The 24,600-nt window shown below is 44.9% G+C and overlaps 1 protein-coding gene and 1 pseudogene across 1 annotated transcript in view; one reads left to right on the top strand and one right to left on the bottom strand.

Annotated features, from left to right (window-relative positions):
- The window catches only part of NUP214 (nucleoporin 214), a 101,496-nt gene that overhangs the window by 39,996 nt on the left and 36,900 nt on the right, over positions 1–24,600 (bottom strand). The window contains 6 exon segments of the mRNA XM_077768400.1: positions 931–953; positions 1,802–1,896; positions 3,199–3,274; positions 12,810–12,909; positions 15,109–15,270; positions 16,396–16,656. Coding sequence (XP_077624526.1) covers positions 931–953; positions 1,802–1,896; positions 3,199–3,274; positions 12,810–12,909; positions 15,109–15,270; positions 16,396–16,656 — 717 coding nt within the window.
- LOC144235071 (immediate early response 3-interacting protein 1 pseudogene) lies at positions 5,194–5,441 on the top strand (annotated as a pseudogene).

Raw genomic sequence — 24,600 nt, 5'->3', positions numbered from 1 at the left:
GAAACAATCTCAACTCTCGGCACAGTACTGGTAAAACTTAACGGGGTGCAAGTCCTAGGCTGCAATGAAAACAAGTGAGGCAGGGTTGTGTCAGATCTGGAAAGATGAACAACATATTTACTGTAATGGGGGGAGGGCAGTTACCAGGTTACAAACCAACATATATAGGATACACCTATTTTTGTTTGAAAATCAACAGTGAAGTAACTTCCAAGATACTCAGGTTAAATTAAGGGTTGTTATTTCTGGAATACGAACTTCAAGGGCAGCTTTCACTTTCCTGCATTATAGGTCTCTTCAGCGGACATGTTTTTATGCATCTATAGTGGTTTATGATCAGAAAAACAACAAAGGTATTTCCATTCTTAATTAATAGGAGGACTACAGAGGTTTCAGAAACTTTTTGCAGACTTTGACATAGTATCTTTAGGGAAATTTTTCCACCCTCGGACGTGCTTTTCCTTTGGTTCTCTATCCAGCATGTGAAAACAGAACTGAACGCCCAGCAATGAAAGACCGTATTTCACAACCACTGCTGAATGATGCATGTCAGAAATGTCTGTGCAAGTCACACCAACTGTTTAAGATGTAGGTGAAGCACAATTTCTTAGACTTCCTTGGTTCTTAAGTTCAGGAGGGACCAAAAGCACTCCGAGGCAGGCCTTGAAAGAAGCTGGGGTGTATGGTCTTTCATAAACTTTCTAAAACACTAGCCAGAAAATGGAAACAAGCTTCTTAATTTGAGTCCTTAATAATCCTAACAATTTTCTTCTAACAGAAAACTTCAGATCCCAGTCAAGAAGGGCTACACAGCTCCTCCCCCCGGAAAGCTCACACGGTAACGGCCAGCCCTGTGCAAATCCATATTCTGGACAAGTAAGGTATTCGCATGAATGAGTGCAAGGCCTACTTAGTGAAGATGAACCCAATATCCAGTCAGACAGCTTTCAATTCTAGAGAAAGTCAGAACGACTGTGCAGCTGAGGAGAAGACAATGTTAGGAAAGCAGGCGGTTGATATAGGGGGTCCAGTCTCTTAACAGAATCTGCCCAGAGCCCCGCCTGAGAGCGTGAGCGAAAACAAAAACCAGAGCCCAGGGGGTAGCGTGCACACACAACTGCGGGCGGCACAAGGCCCCCGAAGCCGAAAGGGACACAGGCCAAGTAAAGGGGCGATAAAGAAGGGGCCGAGGGCAGGGGATGCTGGGCAGACGCCACATCACCTGCTTATACACAAGAGAGCTCTTCTGCTTCAAGCTGGTTTGGGGAATGTGGACCCCTTGGTCAAAGCACCGATGGCAACTGTAAAAACTACTGATTTGAGCTAAGAACCACTAAGCTTGAATGGGTACTGGGAACTAAGTGAGGCCATAAAATTGGACACTGACGTTACTATGTCTACTCTGAAATCTTGTGTTAGCACAGATCTGTTTTCCTTTCTGCATTTTACAAGCTTTGAATTATCACTGAGAACCAAGAGGACTTTTCAGTCCTTTTGGTAGAAGAATACAGTTCATGCTCCCCTCCCCTCCCGTAACTGTGATTGATTATCCGGCAAGGCCAGTGAAGACAACGCTATTGCTCCTTAAGCAATCTTAAGCATCTTAAGATTTTTCTCCTACTGCGCTCAAATCTCAGAAGTCTGCAGAGCTAACAATGGGCTCACTGATCAGCTGGACACTCTTCATCAACTGAGGCCTTTCAAATATCTCTTTACATGATTTCCTATGTCAGCTGCCTCTGTGATCTAGAATACTAAGCTCTCCTTGGAGGGTTTCTTTTACCTTGATTTCCACTAAAACGAAAATGCAAACTGACCTGAAGCTTTATCACCAGATGACAACTGACTGGACACAGGCATGGGCCCCGACGGCTTTAGGGAATTGAGTAGAGATCCCTGTAACAGAACACAAGCAGAACATTCATGTGAAACCATTTACCATCCTTTAGAATAAAGAAACATGTAAAATAAGAACACAACTTAAAAGTAAGCAAGCACACTTTCGTTTAGTTTAATTTTTAAAAACCTAAAAATCCAAAGTCACTATGTTTAAATGCTTGTCTATCAGAGCATGCACATATGAATATTCGCAAGCTCCAAGAATACAGTCTTGCCTACGGAACCTGTGGCTGTTTTCCCAGAGTCCAGCATATGCCCAGCATGTAAGAGGCACCAGAACATCTGGTAATGAACAAAGAACTGAATGAAATGGGTGCTGGCTCTCAATAAACTTATAATAAAATTAAAAAGAAAAACTGTTCAACTTCTCCATCTCCAGGCAAAGTACCTTTATTCTTACTTGTTATGACCTCTGCCTACCATTGTGTTCTCCAAGGTCAACATGGAAACCTCTAGAAGGACCAAATGCTAAATGCTTAAATGCCACTTTAAGTCACAACAAACTAAGAATCAGAGAGCCATGTTGAGAACTCACAAGAGGCAAGTTGTGAGGTTCACTGTCAAACACGATGTGAAAGTACTCCTCTCAGAGACAGGTGAGAGCGGCAGAGAAAGCAGGTCTTGAGGAAGGGAGATTTTGGGGATCGCGTGATCTACCTTTCAGCTGTCTCTGATTGTTTCCTTCTGGACTGTGTCACTGTTTACGATATGACCTATCTTTGTAAGAGGAGATGTTTATCAGGCAAAAGCCTAAATGCAGATATAAGGAATACCACTGGACACACAAGCTCCGAAAAACAGGAACTGCAGGAGAAAGCCGGAGAAGCCAGCCCACCTAAGCACTGATTGTGACAGTACGGTGTAAAAGCCACACACACAAGGGCTGGGCTCCGGCTCTGGCTCCATCATTTCCTAATCACGTGAGCTTGCATCGGGCACTTGAGCCTCAGCTTCTCATTAGGGAAACACTGCAACAGCTGCCCTGTTCTGCCGCACATGGTGGTTGTACGGGTTAAGGAAGATAATGTTAAAGGTAAGTAAACGACACACCCAAATAACCCAAACGATTGTAAGGTGTTAGAATTAGGACCCAAGATTCCTAGGCGCAGAATGTCAAATGGCCCTACGAAGGCAATCTCAGGCCCTGATGGACCTACTATGTCAAGATCAGCATAAATTATAGGGAAAGGATCACAGGTCTTTGTTGGACTTACAAGGCAGGACCTGAAACAGTACTGTCTTCAGTTTCAAAGACAGACGTCACATGGCTGTTCACGAGAGGAAAAATCAGGAAGTTACCTGTTTCGCCGGGTTGGCGGCTGCCGTAGCCATCGAGGGGTGGGGGGTCTTGGCTGTAGAGTATGCCACCGAAGAGCTGAGAAACACAAAAGTGTATACTCAAGGGAAAGGCACAGGGGTGAAAATGACCTCATCTCTGTGCCTAGCTTTTAGCCAATAAATGATACCGATGTTGTGTAAAATCTGTTTGGGACTCTACCCAAAACCATCTGACACTTTTCTGAAGAATAATTTGTTTACACAAAATGTGCATCTTCAGCATAAAAGTTAAAGCATTGAGCTTAAAATTTTTTCTCTTTCTGCAATCCTGAGGAAAAAAGTTAAAATTATTCAGAAGGAGAGCTTTTTTTCTTACCTGGAGAGTAAGCCTCCTCCATGCTCTGCCCTCCCACATCCCCATCCTCAGTTCTAGACTCCGGGGAGAGTCTAGAACTCACATGCCTGATGCTCTTTTCCAAGCCTAAGAAAATGTTCGACAGGGCCCATGGGATGTACACGATCTGCTGTGATAAGTGGCTCCCAAGCACTTCTCAAAGAGGATACACTGGGCTTCTCACGGCAACGCCCCCAAGAGCCCGGTGCTCACCAGGGCAGTGTACAAGAGATTCAAAGGCACCGCTGTTCCATACAACATGCACCTTTGCTGCAGTGTGGAAAGGGTGTTCGCTATTTGCAGGAAAGAGATCTTACGTTAACGTGGTGTATGCAAGGAATGGTTATTTCAATAATTATTTAGCGTTAACGTGTGAGGGGGAAAAAACTCGCCTGCTGAATGCGATCAAGGGTAAGACTTCTATTCTTGGCTCCCGGGAGCCATTCAGTTATCTGTCCTCAGTCCAAAGTGACTCTGACTGGTAAGCATAGCAGTAGTGGCTGTGGGATCTGGTTTTCTTTTTCTGAATTCCCCCTAGACTAGGGAGGACTGCTGTTTTTCCATCAAAAAACTAACGTGGAAGAAGAGGACAAAAATGAGCCCATGCCTCACAGAAGAAAATCACCAAATGATTCAACGATCTTACAAGTACCTCACGATTCTCAGCTGGATTAATGCAGAGAGCTTCCCAAACTTTATTAGATTGAGACAAGAAAAAATGGAGTTATTTTCAATGGAACAAATCCCCTTTGCTTTTCCCCGAAGACAGAAAAAGCTATAAATGTGTTCTCCAAAGAAACATGTCTCTGTTCCCCAGAGATGCCCCCCCCATGGGAAGGAGGAGTGTGCAAGCGAGGCTTCCAGGGCCGAGAGAGCCCCAGGCAGACACGGCAGACCTGGGTAAAATGTGGTCTGAGCTCATAAAAGTCACAAGGGAAATGAAAATCTTTTATGCTTTCTCAAAGACAAACAAAAAAGAAACTGTCATTTTGTAAAAATAAGAGCAGCCACGTATCCAACTTTAGAACATTTTCTTGCACCCCAAACCGAGCTATGACGCAATTAAATCACACATGAAATAAGTGGAGCCTAATTATTGTTCCAGTTGCTTGTGATAATGCTATAAAATCTCTTGGGTGTTCTAAACCCCCAGACACACATTAGGAATTCATGGGACCCACGTGCTGGGCCACATGACAGCCCTGCAGAGAAATGCTGGTCAGCGCAGTCGCTGACAAAGGACCACGTTGGATCTGTCACGATCCAGGAGAGCAACAGAACAGAGGGATGACCGAATTCCACTTTCTAGCAGTGCAGGCCCAAGAGGGACGATCGGAACCTCATCTGACGACGTGCTCCTTTCCACGACCGAAACAGAAAAACGAGGACCACAAGCCGAAGCGGCACTGCACTGGCACTCCAAAGAGACATCCCGACTGCGGAGGCTGCAAATGACATCGAATTACCGGCGACACCTGCGTGGTTTTTTTTTTTTTTTTTAAAGTTTATTTTGAGAGAGAGAGAGAGCACGCACAAGTGGGGGAGAGGCAGAGAGAAATGGAGAGAGGGTTCCAAGCAGGCGGGAGAAAGATCGGTTGGGCCTCTGGCGGCTCCGGGCGGCAATGGCCTTTAGGTTATACTCGCTGCTGCAGGCGGCCCTGCTCTGCGTCAATGCCATGGCCGGCTGCACGAAGAGCACTTCCTCAAGAATACTGGCTGGGGAACAGACCAGGGAATTGGTGGATTCGGAGAGGAGCCAGGAATTAAATCTCAGCTAATGGACCTTATTCGATCTGTAAGAACTATGACGAGAGTGCCATTGATAATAATAAACTTAACTGCAATTGTATTACTTTTATTATTTGGGTGAAGAACAGTGGGGGAAATGGGAGACTCAGAAGAGATGCCAGCGGAAGTCACTACTTCGGTCATTACTGGAATATGCATGTCTTAGCTGTCGTCGTCCTTGCACTTGACAAAAATGTAAACCTGACAATAAAACCAGACTCCCTATTTATCTGATCTTTTACAGATGTTGCATTTATAATTTCATTATAAAAAATTAGGTCATCAAAGGTGGTAACCATCCGGGATTGGAATACATTTGACTGCTAACTGTTAATAAAACTTCATGCTATGGTAAAGATTGTTAAAAGGTTATAGGACTGTCTGTCACTTATTTGTTTATAGAGATTTTTCTCTCTCACTTCGCAGGGATACATTTTTTTTCAATGTTCTGCAGTTCCTTGTGACTTGGCTATGATGTGAGAGTGATTACCTTCCACAAAAAATTTAAAGGATTTTTTAAAAGTGATCACTGCAGATAAAATGATAATTAGTAGGTGATCTGAATAATTTTACTTTCAACTCTTTATTTTGTCTGTACATCGTCTTGGCTATAACAAATTCAAGTTTATAGAACTACTGAGCAATGCTAATTTCAAGGAGAATTCTCATTTTAGAAGTCAGTCACACGATGATTGTGTTTTTAATTTTTCATGCGTTTGTTATTTTATTAATTGGCCTGAATGATGAGAACAGACCACTATCTGCAGATTTCCATTGGTAGGAACATCTGTGTAAAAAAGTCTATGCCCTTTTTTCAGTAATGACTTATTTTTTACGTCTGCATAAGTACTAAGCTGCAAGAGCAATCCTGAACAACCACAATTAAACTATACAAGACCATTATGAAGGGTCTGCCTCTCCCCCAACTCATCATGCTTTCATTTTCTGCAGTAGCACATTAAGGGGTATAATTCTTTATTCTGTCTATCAGTAGAGATCCATGCTAGGTAAGATTTTTGTTTTGTTTTTATGCCTTAGACCATCCCATATTTGCTCATCCCATAATACAGTTTTATGCAGGAAGATTAAAACTATGTAAATGTTTTTTCTGGAAACTTTTAGTTATGATCGTTTAAAGGGACAGAATGTCATCTTTGTTTACAGGAGAACATCTGTAAATAAAGTTAAATTTCCAAGTGAAAAAAATAAAATAAAACACGTGAACGAGTGACAGGCTCACACAGGTCTCAGTGGTTCACACAGAAACACCCTTCCAACGGCATCTGAGTTCTCTGGCTTCCCAGGGCCCCAGCCCGTGCTGAGAAAGATTAACCAACTACAGAGGAAAATACCAAGTATCATAAACATGGGGAAATGTCTCAGAGACCGCCCGGAACGCAGAAGTCACTCTGCTCTCTGCCGTCTGCCACCCCCTAGTAGTGCCACCGCACCAGCGGGCTGCCGTGCGCGTGCTGTAGGGGTGCGCGCTCCACACTAGGGTGTAAGACTGAACTGTAAAAACCGGGAGGCATTAAAATGTCAGCTAAGCTCTTTCTTTATGGTCCCTTAAACGTTAATAAACTTTACCAGGTGAATATACTGTTGTGAAAGGGGGCAACTACTCGTTCTTTCGCCCTATTTCAACATTTTTTCTTAAAGTAATCTCTAGACCCAACACGGGGCTCAAACTCACGACCCTGAGATCAAGAGTTGCGTTCTCCACCAATAGGAGCCAACTAGGTGCCCCTATTTCAACACTTTAAAGGGCTTTAAAAAAAACAAGAAAGCTGGTTATACTCTATCTGGATAAATCTTAACCATGACCACGAGTATCTGGTTATGTACTCACAAAGGACATAGCAGATCCAAACCATGAAACCTACTCAAGTTAACCAATGAGCTAGGAATTTTTTTGGTAATAGTTTAAAGAGAGGGAAGGCAAGTAAGGAGAAAGGACCACATCTCGAGAGCAAATGAAGAAACAGACAAAACAGAAATCAGGAGAGAAAAAGAAAGAAGATGATAGAAGATACGGAAACAAAAGCTATCGGCCCATTTTCTCACCTATCAGATGGGCAGTCACCCTTCAGTCTGATAATAAATGTGACACTCCGGGCAGAGACATGGGCAGGCAGGCCACCGTACACTGCTTGCGGGAAGACAAATAAATGTGCCAACAAGAGTCACAAGTCCACACAGGTATATATCCAAGCACACAGATGCCCCCTTGGCCTAAGCAGTGCTGCACGGGAGAATTTAGCCTATAGAAATTTAGCAGGGCCTGATGATTTATTCTGTCTGGCACCGCCGGTAACAGCATAAGGTGAACATCTCCGATGTCAACAAGTGGAGGGGAAAAGAGAAAGTTATCAGTTCATTTTTAGGAATTTCTTATGTCTGTCAGTGAAGATTGTGACTGCCAACCGCTGTACCCTATTGGTCAATTTTATGCCCTTGAAGAATCAGGTATTTTCCAAAATATCATTAAAAGTCTTCGAACTCAAACTGCGGTTTTTGCATGAATGTGCAGATGCCAGATAACTTAAATAACGTAAACTAGAGCTGCATTAGAGCTCTGAAGAAGAACTATGTTAAATGTGAGCACACAATTCTGTTACGAACTTATAAGGACGTGGAAAATGTCCACAACTAAGTTTCATGACGAAGCTGAAACAGGAAGTTACAAAGCAGCAGTATTCAAACTTTAAGAAATGAAACTTTTACAGAATAAAAATGAATCGTATGTAGATGGTAACTGAGCATTTATGGTGAGAATAAAGATGATTTTAATTCTGTTCTATCTGTTTTTTATAATGTCTACAATGAACATTTGTAATGAGAAAAACCTAAGGATCAAAGTTCTTTCAAGGTTATGGTCCTTACTACAGCTATTTTTAAAGTGGGGCAACACCTTTAAGTCAGTGAAAGGAAAAAGTGTCAACCTAGAATTCTTGGTGAAAAGATCTTTTAAAAACAAAGGTGAAACAAACTCTTCAGCAGACACACAAGAGCTGGAAGAAGATCCAGCACCTGAAGAAATGGTAGAGAGGAAGCCCTTCAAGCAGAAGGAAACCCAGAGAAATGAAGGACACTGGAAATGATAAAACCATCTGCATAAGCAAAAGATTTTCTTCTTTTAATCTATTTAGCGGCAGCGTCTGGGTGGCTCAGTCAGTTAAATGTCTGACTCCGGATTTCTACTCAGGTCATGACCTCATGAGTCGTGAATTCGAGTCCCGCTTTGAGCCCCACTGTCAGCACAAAGCCTGCTTGGGATTCTTTTTCTCCCCCTTTCTCTCTGCCCCTTCCCTGATCACTCCCTCTCTCTCTCAAAAATAAGTAAATATTTTTAAAAAATCTATTTAAAAGATAATCAACTATTTATTTATAACAAGGTGTCAAGAAATTGAAAACATGGATAGAAAGAAAATGTACGATGATGATACTGCAAAGGGAGGGCAGAAATCGAAGAATACTGCTCTAAGATCCTTATGTGGTATTTTTGCGGTATCATGTCACTTCGAGAAAGACTGGGGTAAGTTAAAGATGGACACTATAAACCGTAACGAAATCCCATAATTAACACACTAACACAGAGTGTTACAGCTGATAAACCAACGAAAAAGAAGAGAAATCATAACAAATATTCAACCCAAAAGAAGCTGCAGAAAAAGAGGAAAAATGGAACAAAAAGAAGATGAGACAGATAGAAACCAAACAGCATTATGCTGACTAAAACCCAACATGATATAATCACACTGAATGTAAATGGTCTACATACTCCAATTAAAAATCACAGACTAGGAAGCCTGGGTGGCTCAGTCAGTTAAACGTCTGACTCGTGGTTTCAGCTCAGATCATAGCTCATGGTTCATAAGTTCAAGCCCGGTGTTGGGCTCTGCACTGACAGTGGGGACCCTGCATGGGATTCTCTCTCTCTCCATCTCTGCCCATCCCCCACTCTCTCTCTCCCCCAAAATAAACAGACTTAAAAAAAAAAAAAGTAAGTAAAATGAATCTTGACCCTTACTTAACACCAAAACAACTGAATGGGGGGGAGAAAAGGGTCTTTCCAACAAACAGCACTGGCTATCCACTCGCCAAAGAATGAAGTTGGGCCACGACGTCATTCTATTTACAAAAATTATGTCACAACGGATCAAAGACCTGAATGTAAGAGCTGAAACTAAAACATTTAGGAAAAAACACAGGTGTAAATCTTTGTGACAACTGACTGGGCAATGGTTTCTTAAATATGACACCCAAAGCACAGGCAAAAGAAAAGAAAAAAAGAAACTTAACTTCATCAAAATGAAAACTTCTGTGTTTCAAAGGACACTATCAAGAAAGTGAAAAGCCACCTGAATGGGAGACAAATAACCCATTTTAAAAATGAGCAAAGGGGGGGCGCCTGGGTGGCTTAGTCGGTTAAGCGTCCGACTTTCGCTTAGGTCATGATCTTGCGGTTCGTGGGTTCGAGCCCCATGTTGGGCTCTGTGCTGACTGCCAGCTCAGAGCCTGGAGCCTGTTTCAGTCTGTGACTCCCTCTCTCTGACCCTCCCCTGCTCACGCGGTCTCTCTCTCTCTCCTAGATATAAATAAAAACATTAAAAAAAAAAAAATGAGCAAAGGATTGAGGCTCCCGGGTGGCTCAGGCGGTTAAGAGTCCGACATCGGCTCAGGTCATGATCTTGTGGTTCATGGGTTCGGGCCCCGCATCAGACTCTGTGCTGACAGCTCTCTGTTTCCTTCTCTCTTTCTGCCCCTCCCCTGTTTGTGCTGTCTCCCTCTCTCAAAAACAAATAAAAAGAGAAGCAGAAGCTTCCTGCCAAAACCACAGGTCATCACAACTGTTTATCAAAGCCCACAGAATTTTATACTAAAAAAAGGTAAACTTTACTATAAATAAATTGTGCCTCAATTTAAAAATTTTGCTAAAGTTAAAAGAAACAAAACAAATCAGAGCAGGTCATACAACCGCGCCAAAGCATCCTATGGTCATTGGCCAGGTCCTGACCAAAGCTCACTCGATGTTACGGGACCAGGACTCCACGACCCCGCCTCCCAGCGCTCTCCCTCCCGCTCCACCACCGGCGGCCTCCTGGCTTTCCTAAACCTGCCAGACTCGCTCCTACTACAGGCCCTGTGCCGGGAGCTCGCTTCCTTAAGATATTCTTAAGACCTGCTCCCTGGCCTTTTGGTCTTTACTCAAATGTCAAGCGTCAAAAGCCACCGGAAGGCATAATTTTACATAAGACAGGAAGATGAGGCTTAATGGTGAAAGCAAACATGGTCTGGTATTTCTGAGATACTGGAGTCAGTAGCCACGGAGGAGAAGTGACTTCTGTGGCCTCTTTGAAACTATAGCTCACACCCGGACAGTAGTCCTTAAACCCCTTCCGTACTTCAGCGTCCTCCATCACACCTGTCACTACCTTACACACTTCTGATCTTGCTTATTCATTGCACTTACTGTCTGTCTCCGCATGACTAGGGCAGAGGTGGCTGGTTTTTGCCTGCTTTGTTTAAACGCTTTATCCCCAGTCCCTAGAACAGAGTATTAAGTATTTAATTAAGCATTCGTTGAAAGAAAGAAACGAACGCCAAAATTCCTGAAAGAAATGATGTGTCGGGAGGGTTTTGGTAAAAACAAACCAACAAACCGGCTCTCCCACCACGCTCGGCCCCCGTCTTCACACTCCGCCTGCTGCCAGGCCTCTAGCCACTCCGCCTCACACGTGCTCTGTCCTGTCCCAAGTCTGGGCTTCCACACACTCTGCGTCCTCTGTCCAGAGCACCCTTCTCTCCGCCAGCAGCTTCTGGTCACTGTTCCCTGTCAGCTAAACCATCTCTTCCTTCCCAGCCTCCCCGTCAACCTGGACTCCATCAGGACGCCTCATTCTATGCTTTCTCACCTGACTTACTGCACTGCCATCGGGTAACTCCTCGTGTAACTGCCAGTTCGGTGGTTGTTTTCTAAGATCTAAGTGCTGTGAGCGCTGGAAGCTGGCATGTCTTCTTCGCTACTGCATCCCTAACCCCCAGGGCAGTGTCACACTCACAGCACGTGCCCTTGAGAATCTGATGAACCCAAAGGGACTGAGCACCGCGGAGGAATCAGAAGAGCCGTGGGCTCGCGCTGGCAAACCCTTTTCCCTCCAACAGGACGGTTGGTCAAAGATTTAATGGATGAAGCCAGTGAGCGTGAGATACACTAATGGCAGAAATATAGAAGCTCATCCTGTAACAAACCTGAGAAACAGCCAGAAAAAGTTAAATGTAAAGCTGAGTACCTAAAATACACTTAAGGAAACTACTGCTTAAAAGAATCCAAAAACGACTTGAATGTGTTTCTTTCTCCAGCTTTCTTACTGGGAGAGGCGCTCTCGCATTTATCAATTATGCTTAGAGTTAACCTATTTCTCAACAAATGGTTATAAAAAGGAACTACATTCCAGGCACCATGCTGGGCATGCAAGTTCAAAAACTGTGCTAGAGCCCAGTCCTGTAGGGAAGGAAGAGAAAGTTCCTTCAAGATTCCTTCTGATTTTTTTGCATCTATTTTTTGTGTCAGAGAAGAGCGCAAACTGAGAACTGCTCCTCCGACAGAGCCCTCATCAAAGATCTGCTCAGATGAACCATGAACCATGTGAGGGAAACAAAGTTTAAGAAGGCTAAGTGCAGTTGCTAAGAGGTACTTCTCCATGGTTAACAGGTGAAGGATCTCACAGACACCAGACCATACTGCTTTCACCGTTAAGCTGGGTTTTCCTGCCATATGTCCTATTCTGCCTTTTGGTGGCTTTTCTCTGCTTTCCCAACATGAGGAATCAAGCTGTAAATCCCAGACTCTAATGCACAGCTCTTTCCCTTGGGAAGTTCACAACCACCACAAATGCCATCTGGGTATAAACAGCATACCAAAGTGTCAAGGTCACTACAAGATAGGAAAGTGGGTGGGCTTGTTTTTGGCTGTTAGTATGGCCCTGAGATAACCAAGAAAGCCCTGGAATGGGTAGTGCTGGTACATGGACCGACGTGGAGTAAAGAGAAGGCCGGGGGGCCAGTGAGACAGGGCCACTCAATAAGGCCAGAGCAGAGCAACGAGCAGGCCTGCTCCACGGAGGGGAGAGGGCAGGGGCAGGTCGAGGCAGGCCCGATGAGGGAAAAAAACGCGGTCTCGGCCACTCTTCCCACTGCTGGACTGATCACCAGATCCCAACTCCCTGGGTGATGCTGGTGTCCACCGTCCCTATGTTCAGAATGAGGACATGCCCCTCCGCTCTTCCCCATGCCGGGAGAGGGGGCCGCGGACTGGAGATCTAACCTAAGGGAAGCGAAGGCTCTGCCTGCAAATCTCCGTGATGGCAGCACTGCTGCCCCCTGCAGGCAGTTCCTCGTTATTACAGAAGAGCTCACGGCTTCAATGTCCTGGGAAGCAGTAACCTACCCCACGGCAGCAGAGGGGGCTCCAGGATTATTCTTCAGTTCCTGCACGTTTACCACCTGAGGGACATTCTTCAGGGTTGATTCCGTCAAAGTACTTACAGCTATTGAGAGAGAGAGGAGAAGGGCATATTAATTTCAGTAAAAGATCAAAAATTCCAACCACATATAAACACATAACCAGGACACAAATTCAAGCAGGATGTAATCCTATCATATAAAGTAAATCTACTCTGGGCGGTTCTGCAGCTCTATGATCAATGTGACAGCTGGCCTACTCCGTTCATGAAGATTATGGGATGAGGCTTGTGCAACTCAATGAAATGTACTAGTTTAGGGAAAAAGAATTCCCCGACCGGCTTTTATAGGGCGGTACCTGCCACATCGTTGGCTCATCCTGGAAAAGGGCGGAAAGAGCAAGGGCATTAGCAGTGTTCAGATTGAGGCTTTCTGCTACCCACACATCCACACACCCATCCAAACACTCTTTCACATGGGCAGCTTAGTACCGCCAGATTCTGTTAGGTGCTGGGAAAACAAAAAATGTCCAAAATCTTGTTTCTTCTCTAAAGGATTTCATGGCTTAGTGAGGCAAGACACATGAATAAGATGTGGAAAATGGAGCTTGGACAAGAATAGGGGGTGGCGGGGGGGTGGGGGGAAGACCAAGAGCCTGAACTGCAATGAGCAAGAGCCTGAATGGCAATGGGGACAGACACCTTCTTATCAGGTGTGTCAGCTTTCACGTCTTTTTTTTGGTCTTAGAATTTAAAACTGCATTCCAGAATGCTTCCTGACTCCTGATGTTTGCTAAGTAACTACCAAGAAGGCCTGAGCAAAGCTCCTGGATCCCTCTAAGGACATGCTGGGCGCAGCGGAAGGCCGTGGCCGAGGTGGGCGGTGGGCCTGTGACAGTCCGCTTTGTTCCCTCTACAAAGAAGCGACCAGGCTTATCCTGCCCACGGCTGCACACACTTCATCCTTCACATTCAAATGTGCCCACACCTTAGAAATTTCGGCTTCCAAAATCATAACAGAGATCACACTGCCTCCTGCCAAGTGAACAATCCTACATTCTGGCAGATTTTAAGTTTATAAATAATCAACTCAATCAGCTAGATTTGGGGCCTAGTCAGCACAACGCCAAGATTCTGCTTGCTCCACTCACGTTTAAAGAAAACATCAGAGAATTCTATTTCTTCTGAAGGCCCAAAGGTACCTTACAAAGTTGTCTTGTTTGTGCTCTTTCCTATCCAGACGCCTTAATAAGGGTTTTAATATTTCAACTGTTCTTAGAACGCTGATCGTCCTTTTTTGTCTTAATCAAACCACCATGTCTTTTTAGTTTTTTAAAAACAACTGCCCAAAGAGATAGATGTTCCAGGCAGCACTAAAACTAAAAACTAATTTTATTCAACTAACACACAACCACTTGATTCATAGCGGGGTTTCTGACTTGGGCACTACTGACAGCTTGGGCCCAGATAATCCTCTGTTGTGGGGGTGTCCGGGGCAGTTCATGATCTCTCGCAGCATTCCTGACCTCTGCCCACTAGATGCCAGCAGCACTGCCAACCACTGGGGAGGAACGAGGGGTGCGGAAGAGCCTCCACTTGAGAACCAGTGGCTTCTATGAACTGATGAACTAGTGATAACTGAAAGCACTTGAGGCCAACAACTTAGAAATCCTAACACAGAAAATTCTGGAGAGCCACAAAGCATTGACAAAATGCAAGTGCTGATTATGATCAGTTCACTGGACTTTCATCCATAAAGGCTAACGCAGCGATCTTAAGAAAATGCTGTACTGCAACAGACAGGGTGAGGGGTGGTGCTGGGTTCTGAAACTTACTGGCTGGGTAACCTTCCCCTCACTCACCTGACATTGCTCGGAAGCAAAACGGACACACGACTACTCAGGTCCCAGGGTGGCTGGGATCCTTATGACACTATCAGGCAATTTTAATAGTATTAGATGATCTAACAGCAAAGATTAATTTTGGGCTTAAAGCAGATGTTGTTCAAAAGTAGGGATCAACAACTTCATCAAAAAACCCACTGATCTCCCACTTGACTGAATAGGGCGGATCTAATACCTCCCCTTAAAGTGAAAAGGCTTCAGATCTAGTCTCTGCCTTCTTGGAACCCTCTCCCCAGAAAGGGGTGGGGGTGGGGGGCCTGTCCCCGCGGCCCTCTCTTCTCAAGGACAGCAGAGAGAGCCAACTTTGCCTGGGCTGTGCTGTGCCGGCCGGTGACCGCCACAGCTCCCGTCGGTCTCTGCAGAACACAGGGCGGCCTCTTACCTGGGGCCTGGCTGGCCATCTGCCGTCTTAGTGCTGCCGCGGCGGCCGCCTGGGGGGCTGGGACAGCGTGGGAAGGCCCAGGTGCGCCGTGTTTCACGGTTTTCGTCGCAAGCATTGTGCTATCAGCCCCTTGAGGAATAAGCTTGCCAGTAGATGTAGACACTGAAGGAAACAGAACCCAAGTGAGAGAGTGGGTCAGAGAGGAGCGCACGGAAGTGAAGATGGCAAATACTCCAGTGTGAGGTTGCAGGGAAAATGCTAAGGCTAAAAGGCTTCAGCACGAACACAAAAAAAGCACCAGTAAACTCCTAGGCTGGTGCCTCTATCTTCCAAAGATGCCATGTGTGACATGCCCACCCACGTCTATCAGCTACAGCACTTGACACAGGCATTTCCTCTGACACAGACCGAGACAGAACTTTTAGGCCAACACAGGTCAACTCCTCACTCTCCTCTCGTAAAATCTCTCCGTTCCAGCACCTCCCGATTAGTGTTTGTTCTTAGAAGTCACTTGAGTGCGGGGCATCTTGGTGGCTCGGTCGGTTGAGTGGCTGACTCCTGATTTTGGCTCAGGTCATGATCTCATGGTTTTTGTGGGATCGAGCCCTGTGTTGGGCTCCGCATGGAGGCTGCTTAGGATCTCTCCCTCTCTCTCTCTCCCCCTACCCTCTTCCTCTGCCCTGCTCACAAGCGCTCTCAATTTCTCTTCAATGCGAAATCCCGACGCTCTTGAATTGAAGGTGTGACAGTCCAACAGTGGTTACCTTTGTGAGCCAATACTAACAACAGGCATGGCAGCCGGCATGTTCCAGGGCTGAATATGCTAACATAAGGAGCTGAAATGAGCTAGGATTTGAAAGGCATGAGCATGGAGATCTGGCCTCAGAGTGAGGCAAACGGCCTCCTCCTCGTGCATCTGAAAACACCGTTTTTATTGTTGCTGTTTCTACGTATGTTTGTATATAATCTCTACACCCAATGTGGGGACTGAACTCACAACCCTGAGATCAAGAGTCACTCACTCCTCCAACTGAGGCAGCTGGCCACCCCAACACCTGTTTTAGAAACACAAGCTGAACTCAACAGGGAAGCTGTGTCAGTGTGAGCCCAGCAGGGTCCCCCCCTTGCTACCTCTTCCAAGGGGACCCACCTCCTTTGAATTTGTCTTCTAATTTCTGCAATACTAACAGAGACGGGCCGGACCAGACTTACTGGTGTGACTGTATAAAGCCAGGAACGGTTCCTCCATCGGACACAAACCCCACAGGGACCTCACCGCTTACTCACTTGAAGTTCCCATCATGCCGGGCGACCCGTGCATCAGGTGAGATTTCGCAAAAGGCGCTGCCTGCGGTAAGACGCCAGGCTGGACGGAAGGCGTGCGAACCACAGGTGCGTGCCGGGGGACCTGCACCGCCGCGTCCTCGTCCTTACAGGCCGCCCGCGTGTCTTCGCTCTCCAGAGACTGGGAAACGGACGACGTGGAGCTGGCCTCGTCCAGGTCTTCATAGTATCTCTGAGACAGGAAGGCTGACCGAGACAGGCTGGCTACCAAGGCCGAAACAAAACACAAGAGAGACGGTTCAAGCAAGTCTGAAAGCTACGTGATTTTCACCATCGACAGAAATGTCCAGCTTAAAAACACTTTGGTCATGACTTCTTTTAAGTGGAAGGAGCCATGGAAGAAGGTGAACATGTATGGGTTTGGGTCTTTGCTCAAATGAAGCTTTGAAAACCTGACCTGTGTGTGGACAAGAACATTTGGACTGTCAAACAAACAAACAAACAAACGTGAAGTAAGAGACTGAACAAACACTGTGCAAATGCAGGACACTTCAAGCCGCTACCGGCAGAATGACAACCAACCAGGAAAGTACCACACAAGCTCCCACCTAAGAGTCACTTTCCGACAACAAACTTTTAAGAACAGGCCTCGCACGAACTGGGGAGACCCAAGGTCCTCAGTCCTGGCACCTCCAACATGCCCGACCATCGACTGATTTTTTTTTCAACGAGGTTTTAAAAGAAAAAAAAAAAAAAGGTCACTGAAATTCATCCTGACTTTCCCTGGGTTTTTTTTTTTCCTTCTGTTAAGCGATAAGGAAGGCTTCACACCATTTTGTAATCCACTTGTACTTCCTGTATACTCAAAAAACCATACACCAAACAAAAGACCCAGCCCTTTCTGTCTAAAACCCCTGCTAATATTTACTGACTGCCTGCCTCACAGGGCCATCACTCTGCAAGATTTTGTCACAATAAGCAAATGCGACTGAAAACCAATGCGACCTGCTGGGACCACTGCACTAGTCAACTTGGGGGCCACTGGCCAGATGTGACCACATAAGACGAAAAGAATTGAAAGCAATTAAAAAAATTTCAAGTCGTGGGGCGCCTGGGTGGCTTAGTCGGTTAAGCGTCTGACTTTCGCTTGGGTCATGATCTCACGGTTCGTGGGTTCGAGCCCCGCATCGGTCTCAATGCTGACTGCCAGCTCAGAGCCTGGAGCCTGTTTCAGTCTGTGACTCCCTCTCTCTCTGACCCTCCCCTGCTCACGCTGTCTCTCTCTCTCTCTCTCTCTCCTAGAAATAAATAAAACAAACAAAAAAAAAATTTCAAGTTGTCAGCTTCACCGGTCACATGACAGCTACGTGTGGCCACCACACTGGAGTGAGCAGACGCAGTATTTCTCTCGTCCATGGAAGTTCTACCAGATGCCACTCCACCAGAGTACTGTCGTGCGAGCGCCCATGCAGCAGGGCCACCGGGAAATTCCATCCCAAACCACCGGCGCTGCTCGTCAAACTGCAGCGCCTATTTTCTGAGAACTCACTTGGTGCCAGGTGCTACAAAAGGGATCTATGTAAATGATCCCATTTAATCCTAATCACTAGCCTAGAAATTAAAAATTGCTATGATTAGATTTTATAACTAAGGCTTAGAAAGGGTGGGGTGCCTGGGTGGCTCAGTCAGTCAAGCATCTGACTCTTGGCTTCAGCTGAGGTCATGATCTCACGGCTTCGTGGGTTCGGGCCCTGCTTCGGGCCCGGTGCTGGCAGTGCAGAGCCTGCCTGCGATTGTCTCTCCCTCCCTCTCCCCCACTGTGCTGCTGTCTCTGTCTCTCAAAACAAATAAATAAACTTGACCCTGTTCTAAACAATATAACCTCAGACTGAGGCCCGTGTTAGGCAGAACCGTGACCCCATGACCTTCGCCCCTGTGCCACCCCCACAGTTATGCTTTGCTAGACGGCAAAGGGATGCTGCAGACATATGAAGGTTACTACTCAGTTGGTCTTAAAATAGGAAGGCTGCCCTGATTATCCCGGGGGGCCCAGTATAAAATCTCATGAGCCCTTAAAGTCAGAGGAAGGAAGTAGAAGAGGAAGTCAGAGAACTGAAGCACTAGAAGATCTCAACAAGCCCTCGCTGGCTTACAGGCCAAGGGGCTGGGAGCACACAGCAAAGAAACACGGCCTCAGTCCTACAGCTGCGAGGAACTGGATTGTGCCAGCAAGTAGAATGAGCTTAGAAGCGTACTCTCCCCAGAACCTCCAGACAAGAGTCCAGCCCAGCCAACATCTTGACTCCCACCTGGGCGCCCTGAGCAGAGGACAAAGCTGAGCCCCTCTGCGCCGGGACTTCCGCCCCACACAACTGGGAGATCATCAATGGTGCTGTCGGCCACCAACCCTGTGGTAACTTGTAGAGCATGCGCAGAAAACAAACACAAACCTCATGTCTTCTTAGGGCCACCTTGCTCTAACAAGGTTCTCTAAAACCTTAGTCAAAGCAACAAGAGACGGTTCACATCCACTGCCTTCAAGAACTGGAGGGGGAGAGGCTGACTGACATAACTATGGAACTCCCAAGGCCTGATATAACCCAGGAGTCCTCGGAGTTTCCTCCTTCGTCTTTGTGACGCCATTNGGGTGCGGGGGGGGGGGGGGGGTGGATGGCCCAGGCTCCCAGCGGTACTGTCTTCACCGCTGACGTGCGCTGCTCCCTGCTGGGCTCAAGGATGCAGCTACCTCCTGGCATTAGAAAAGGGGCCCACTGAAACCTAAAGAATCTTATTCTGCTTAAACTCTAACTCGGATGAGAAAAGGCAGAACACCATGTTAACAGAAGAAAAGAAAAGACAAATCGTATTGGTAGGTGCAAGCCTCACGTCCCATAGGGAACATACAGAAAGTGTCCCCTCTGAGCTCAAGACAAGGATGCCCACTCACCACTTTAAAGGACTCTGCACGGACCATCTTAACCAATGAAATAAGGAAAGAAAAAATAAAGGATGAAAAAAGTAGAAACAACAGTGTTAGTGTCTATGGAGAATGTAACTATTCCCATAGAAAGTCCAAGAAAGAGCTACAGACATTATTTGAATAAATGAGTGTACCTAGGCTGCTGGATACAAGGTCAAACGTACAAAAATCCAACATACTTCTATTATCCCATCTAACCTAAAACAAAATGAAATTTAATGAAAAACTCCACCATTATAAGGACATCAAAAATATTAAACTCTTAGGAATAAGTCTAACAGAAGATGTGTATGTCCTTCATGAAGAAAACACGGAGACAAATTCAAGACCCAAATAAACATACACCATGTTTAGGAACTGAAAGATCAACACAAATGCCAATTCTCTCAAGTCAGTCGAGAGATTTTAACAATCCCAATCAAAATCTCAACTTTTCTTCTAGGGTCGAGGGATACAGAATTTAGCAAGACAATTCCAACATTAATACGGAAATGGAAAGCACCAAGAAGAGCCAACACATTCTAGATCATAGGTCAGCAAACTAAGACCACAGGCCAGCTACCTATTTTTATAAAGTTTCATCGAAACACAGACAAGCCCGTTCATTTGTATACTGTGTGTAGCTGCTTCCTCATCACAAGGGCAGAGTTGGATCAGATACAACAGAAATCATGAGGCCAGCAAGCCTAAAATATTTACTACCTACACCTTAAGAAAAAAAGTTTGCCAACCCCTGTCCTAGACTGTAGAACTTTCTGTGATGATGAAATTACTCATCTATGCTTCCTGTTACAGTAAACACTGGTCACATGTGCCTACTCAACACCTGAAATGTGGCTACTGGGTTTGCATAACTGAATTTTAAACTTGATTTAGTCTGTATTAATTTAATTTAAAGAGGCTACTGTATTTGACAGCACAGTTTCAGGATTTAGAAGAACAGTATTGAGACTTTACTTTAGTAGAAGTTAATTCAGGTAATGTAGTAGCAGTGGTTTCCAATCAGCGTATGAGATCAACAGACCTACATACAAGGATAACTGATTTGTAACAAAAGTGGCCACAAAGTAGGGAGGAAAGGAGTCCTTTCAAGAAATATTACTGGGATGGGGGCGCCTGGGTGGCTCAGTCGGTTGAGCTTCCGACTTCAGCTCAGGTCATGATCTCGCGGTTCGTGGGTTTGAGCCCCGCATCGGGCTCTGTGCTGACAGCTCAGAGCCTGGAGCCTACTTCGGATTCTGTGTCTCCCTCTCTCTCTTCCCCTCCCTTGCTCATGTTCTGTCTCTCTCTGTCTCAAAAATAAATAAACTATAAAAAATTTAAAAAAAGAAATATTACTAGGATGATCAGATATCTAGATACGAAACACAAATGTCAGAGGCACGAATCCGTTCCAGACCGTGTAAACAAACACGGCGCACCCACACAGTGGGCTGCCATTCGGAAATTAAAAGGTGGTAGGAACTACCTGTGTACGTATGCATCATGGGGGAGCCTCAAAGACATACGAAGTGAGAGAAACCAAACAGAAAAACTACATATGATCCCATTTACGTACAATCTCCAAAAAAGGAAGATCCACACCGAAAGAAAAGACATCAGTGGTTGCTGGGGGCAGAGGACGGAATGAGTACAAACCAGCACGAGAGAACTTCCTGAGCGGTGGAAGCGGTCCCCAACTGGAAAGTGGTGACAGCTATACAGTTCTATAAGTTTAATAAAAAACATCAAACTCTACGCTCATGGGAGATGAATTTTGTGATATATAAATTACACCTCAATGCAGTCATTTAAAAGAAAGTCAATTCCAGGTCGACGGTAGATCTAAATTTGCAAGGAAAACGTGAACATTTCCGGACACAAGTAAAGGTACACGCGTCCTCTTGCTGCCCAGCACTACAGAAGGGTTTCTCAACCAGAACACAGAAAGCACCAACTGGCGGAGAAAAGGCCCGTAAGTCTCTTTTAAAAGCAAGCATCTCTGTTTGCCAAAAGACATCACCGAGAGACAAATAGGCTGACTACCTATGACCCATATAACCAACAAAGGGCTGGTATCCAGAGTGAATGCTAACTTTCACAAATCAGGAAGACCCATCACCCAATCGGTAAACGAGCAAAAGATGGCAATCACACACTTCACGGAAGTCATCTATTAACCGAATCCTTAGCACCGCACAAAACGGTTACACCAGAGTTTCAAAGGAAAAAGACCGACAATAGTAAGCTTGGCAAAGATGCAGAAGGTAAGACTAAAATAAGCTGGTACACCCACTTTGGAAAACTGTACAGAAGAATCTCCCGAAGCTGAGCGTGTGGGCCGAGTAGAAACCAATTCCGTTCCTAGCCATGTGACCAAATACGACAAGTATCGGTCTGTGCCCAACGACATGTACAAAGACATTCAGAATGACATTCTACTCTATTACAGCTAAAATCCAGAAACAGTAAGCATCCACTAAGAGAATGAAAGAACAAACGCAGCACATTTATACAGCCCAATTCTAAACAGCAACAAAACCAAACACGGCTACCCGTGACATGGAGGGCTCTTGCAAACCTGCTGTGCAATAAGAGAAACCTATCCAGAGAATACATGAATGGATGGAGACAGCATGAAAAACCACAAAAAAACAGGCAAAACCAAATGTCAGTGTCTCGGAAGAAAAGCACCAGGTAGTAAAGCTGACAAAGAATGCCAAGTTAAGGAGACTAAGGAGAATGACAACTTAGTGCAACATTCAAAGCTAAATGGGATCCTTGATTTTTAAAAAAGAGTCGCTATGAAGGCCCGAAGAGGGACAGCTGGCGAACTGTGGGTACAGACTGCATACCGGGTAACGGTGTTCTGTCGAAGTTAAATTTCCTGCCTCTGACTATTGTATTAGTGTGTAAGAGAACATCTTGTTTTTAAAGGACACACGCTGATATTTTAGGAGTAGTGAGTCCTGTCTGCAAATTATTTTCAGGTAGTTCATGAAAAACAATAGAAAGACCTATATTCTAAAAATTACAAAACACTGATGAAAGAAAATGAAGATAACACAAAGAAACAGAAAGACATTCTATGCTCATGGACTAGAGGAACAAGTAGTGTCAAAATGGCTTTCCTGCCCAAAGCAATCCATACAGTTAATGCCAACAGCATTTTTCACAGAACTAGAACAAATAATCCTAAACTTTGTACGGATCCACAAAAGACCCCGAACAGCCAAAGCAATCTTCAAAAAGAAAAACAAAACATGGAGGCAACACTATTCCAGACTTCAAGTTGTATTTCAAAGCTGAAATAATCAGAGCAGTATGGTACCAAAAACAAAACAAAACAAAACAAAAAACCAAAACCAAAACATACACACACACACAACAAAAAACAAAAATCCAAAAAACAGTACGTTACTAACGCATTAAAACAGACACATAGATCAATGGAACAGAACAGAAAACCCAGAAATAAGCCCACAATTATATGCTCAGTTAATCTTTGACAAAGGAGGAAAGAATATGCAACGGTAAAAAGACAGTCTCTTCAACCAATGGTGTTGGGAAAACTGAACTGCTATACGCAGCATAATGATATTAAACTACTTTACTACACCAAATGCAAAAATAAACTAAAAAAAAGAAGGAACTCGGGTGACTCAATTGCTTGAGCATTTGACTCTTGATTTCAGCCCAGGTCACGATCTCAGGTCACAGTCTGTGGATCTGAGATCCCTGTCAGGCACTGCGCGGACAGCGTGGAACCTAGTTGGGATTCTCTCTCCCTCTTTCTGCCCCTCCCTTGCTCATGTGTGCGCACACACGTGCTCTCTCTCAAAAAAAAATTAAATTAAAAAAAAAAAAACAACAACTCGAAACAGATTAAGGACCTAAAAGTGAGACCTAAAGTCATAAAAATCCTAGAAGAGAGCACAGGAAGCAATTTCTTTGACATCGGGCATAGCAACATCTTTCTACAGAGGCCTCCTAAGGTGAGGGAAACAGAAGCAAAAATAAACTACGAGGACTACGTCATAATCAATGGCTTCTACATGAAACTAAAAGACAACCTGCAGAATAGAAGAGGTATTTACAAATACATCTGATAAAGGATTAGTATCCAAAATCCAAGAACTTCTACAATTTGACACCAAAAAACTGAAAAATCCAATTAAAACATGGGCAGAAGACATGAACATTTTTCCACAGAAGTCATACGGATGGCCCACAGACACATGAACAGATGCTCAACATCACTCATCGTAAGGAAAACACAAATCAAAACTACAACAGGGGATCACCTCACATCTGTCAGAATGGCTAAAATCAAAAACATAAAAAATAACAAGTGCTGGCGAGGATGTGGAGAAAAAGAAGCCCTTGTGCACTGTGGGTGGGAATGCAAACAGGTGCAGCCGCTGTGGAGGACAGCATGGAGGGTCCTCAAAAAAAATAAAAATAGAGCTACCCTACAATCCAGGAATTGCACTACAAAATGTTTACCCAAAGAAAAACAGTAATTCAAATGGATACATACACCCCTATGTTTACTGCAGCTTTAATTTTTTTTAATGTTTATTTTCTGAGAGAGAAAGAATGTGAGTGGGAGAGGGGCAGAGAGAGAGGGAAACACACAATCTGAAGCAGGCTCCAGGCTCTGAGCTGTCAGCAGAGCCTGACGTGGGGCTCGAACTCACGAGCCATGAGATCATGACCTGAGCCAAAGTCGGATGCTTTGGTGCCCCTGTAGCATTATTTATAATAACCAAATTCTGGAAAAAGCCCAAGTGTCCATTGACAGATGAATGGATTAGGACTGTGGGGGGGTGGGGAGGGGTGTGTGCATAGAAATATAAAAAAGAATGAAATCCTCTAAGGACCTCATATAAGCAGAATTATAGAGTATTTGTCTTTTTGTGACTGGCTTCTCTCAGCACAGCGTCCTCAAGGTTCATCCACAGCATAGCGTGTCAGATTCTCCTTCCTTTCTGAGGTGCATATATACCCCGTTTTGCTTATCCCTTCGGCTGCTGATGGACCTCTGGCTTGCTTCTACCTTTCAGCTACTATGAGTAGTGCCGCTATGAACAAGAGTGTACAGATATGTCTGAGTCCTTGTTTTCACTTCTTTTGGGCATCTACGCACCAGTGATTTGCTGGATCACACCGTGGTTCTCTCTCTCACATTTTAAGGTACTATCCAACTGTCTTGCACGGTGGCTGTGCCCTTTTCCCACCCACAGCGC

Source organism: Crocuta crocuta, unplaced genomic scaffold, assembly GCF_008692635.1.
Source record: "Crocuta crocuta isolate KB4526 unplaced genomic scaffold, BGI_CrCroc_1.0 scaffold35, whole genome shotgun sequence".
NCBI classification, from domain to species: Eukaryota; Metazoa; Chordata; class Mammalia; order Carnivora; family Hyaenidae; genus Crocuta; species Crocuta crocuta.
This window is presented reverse-complemented; position numbering and strand designations above follow the sequence as displayed.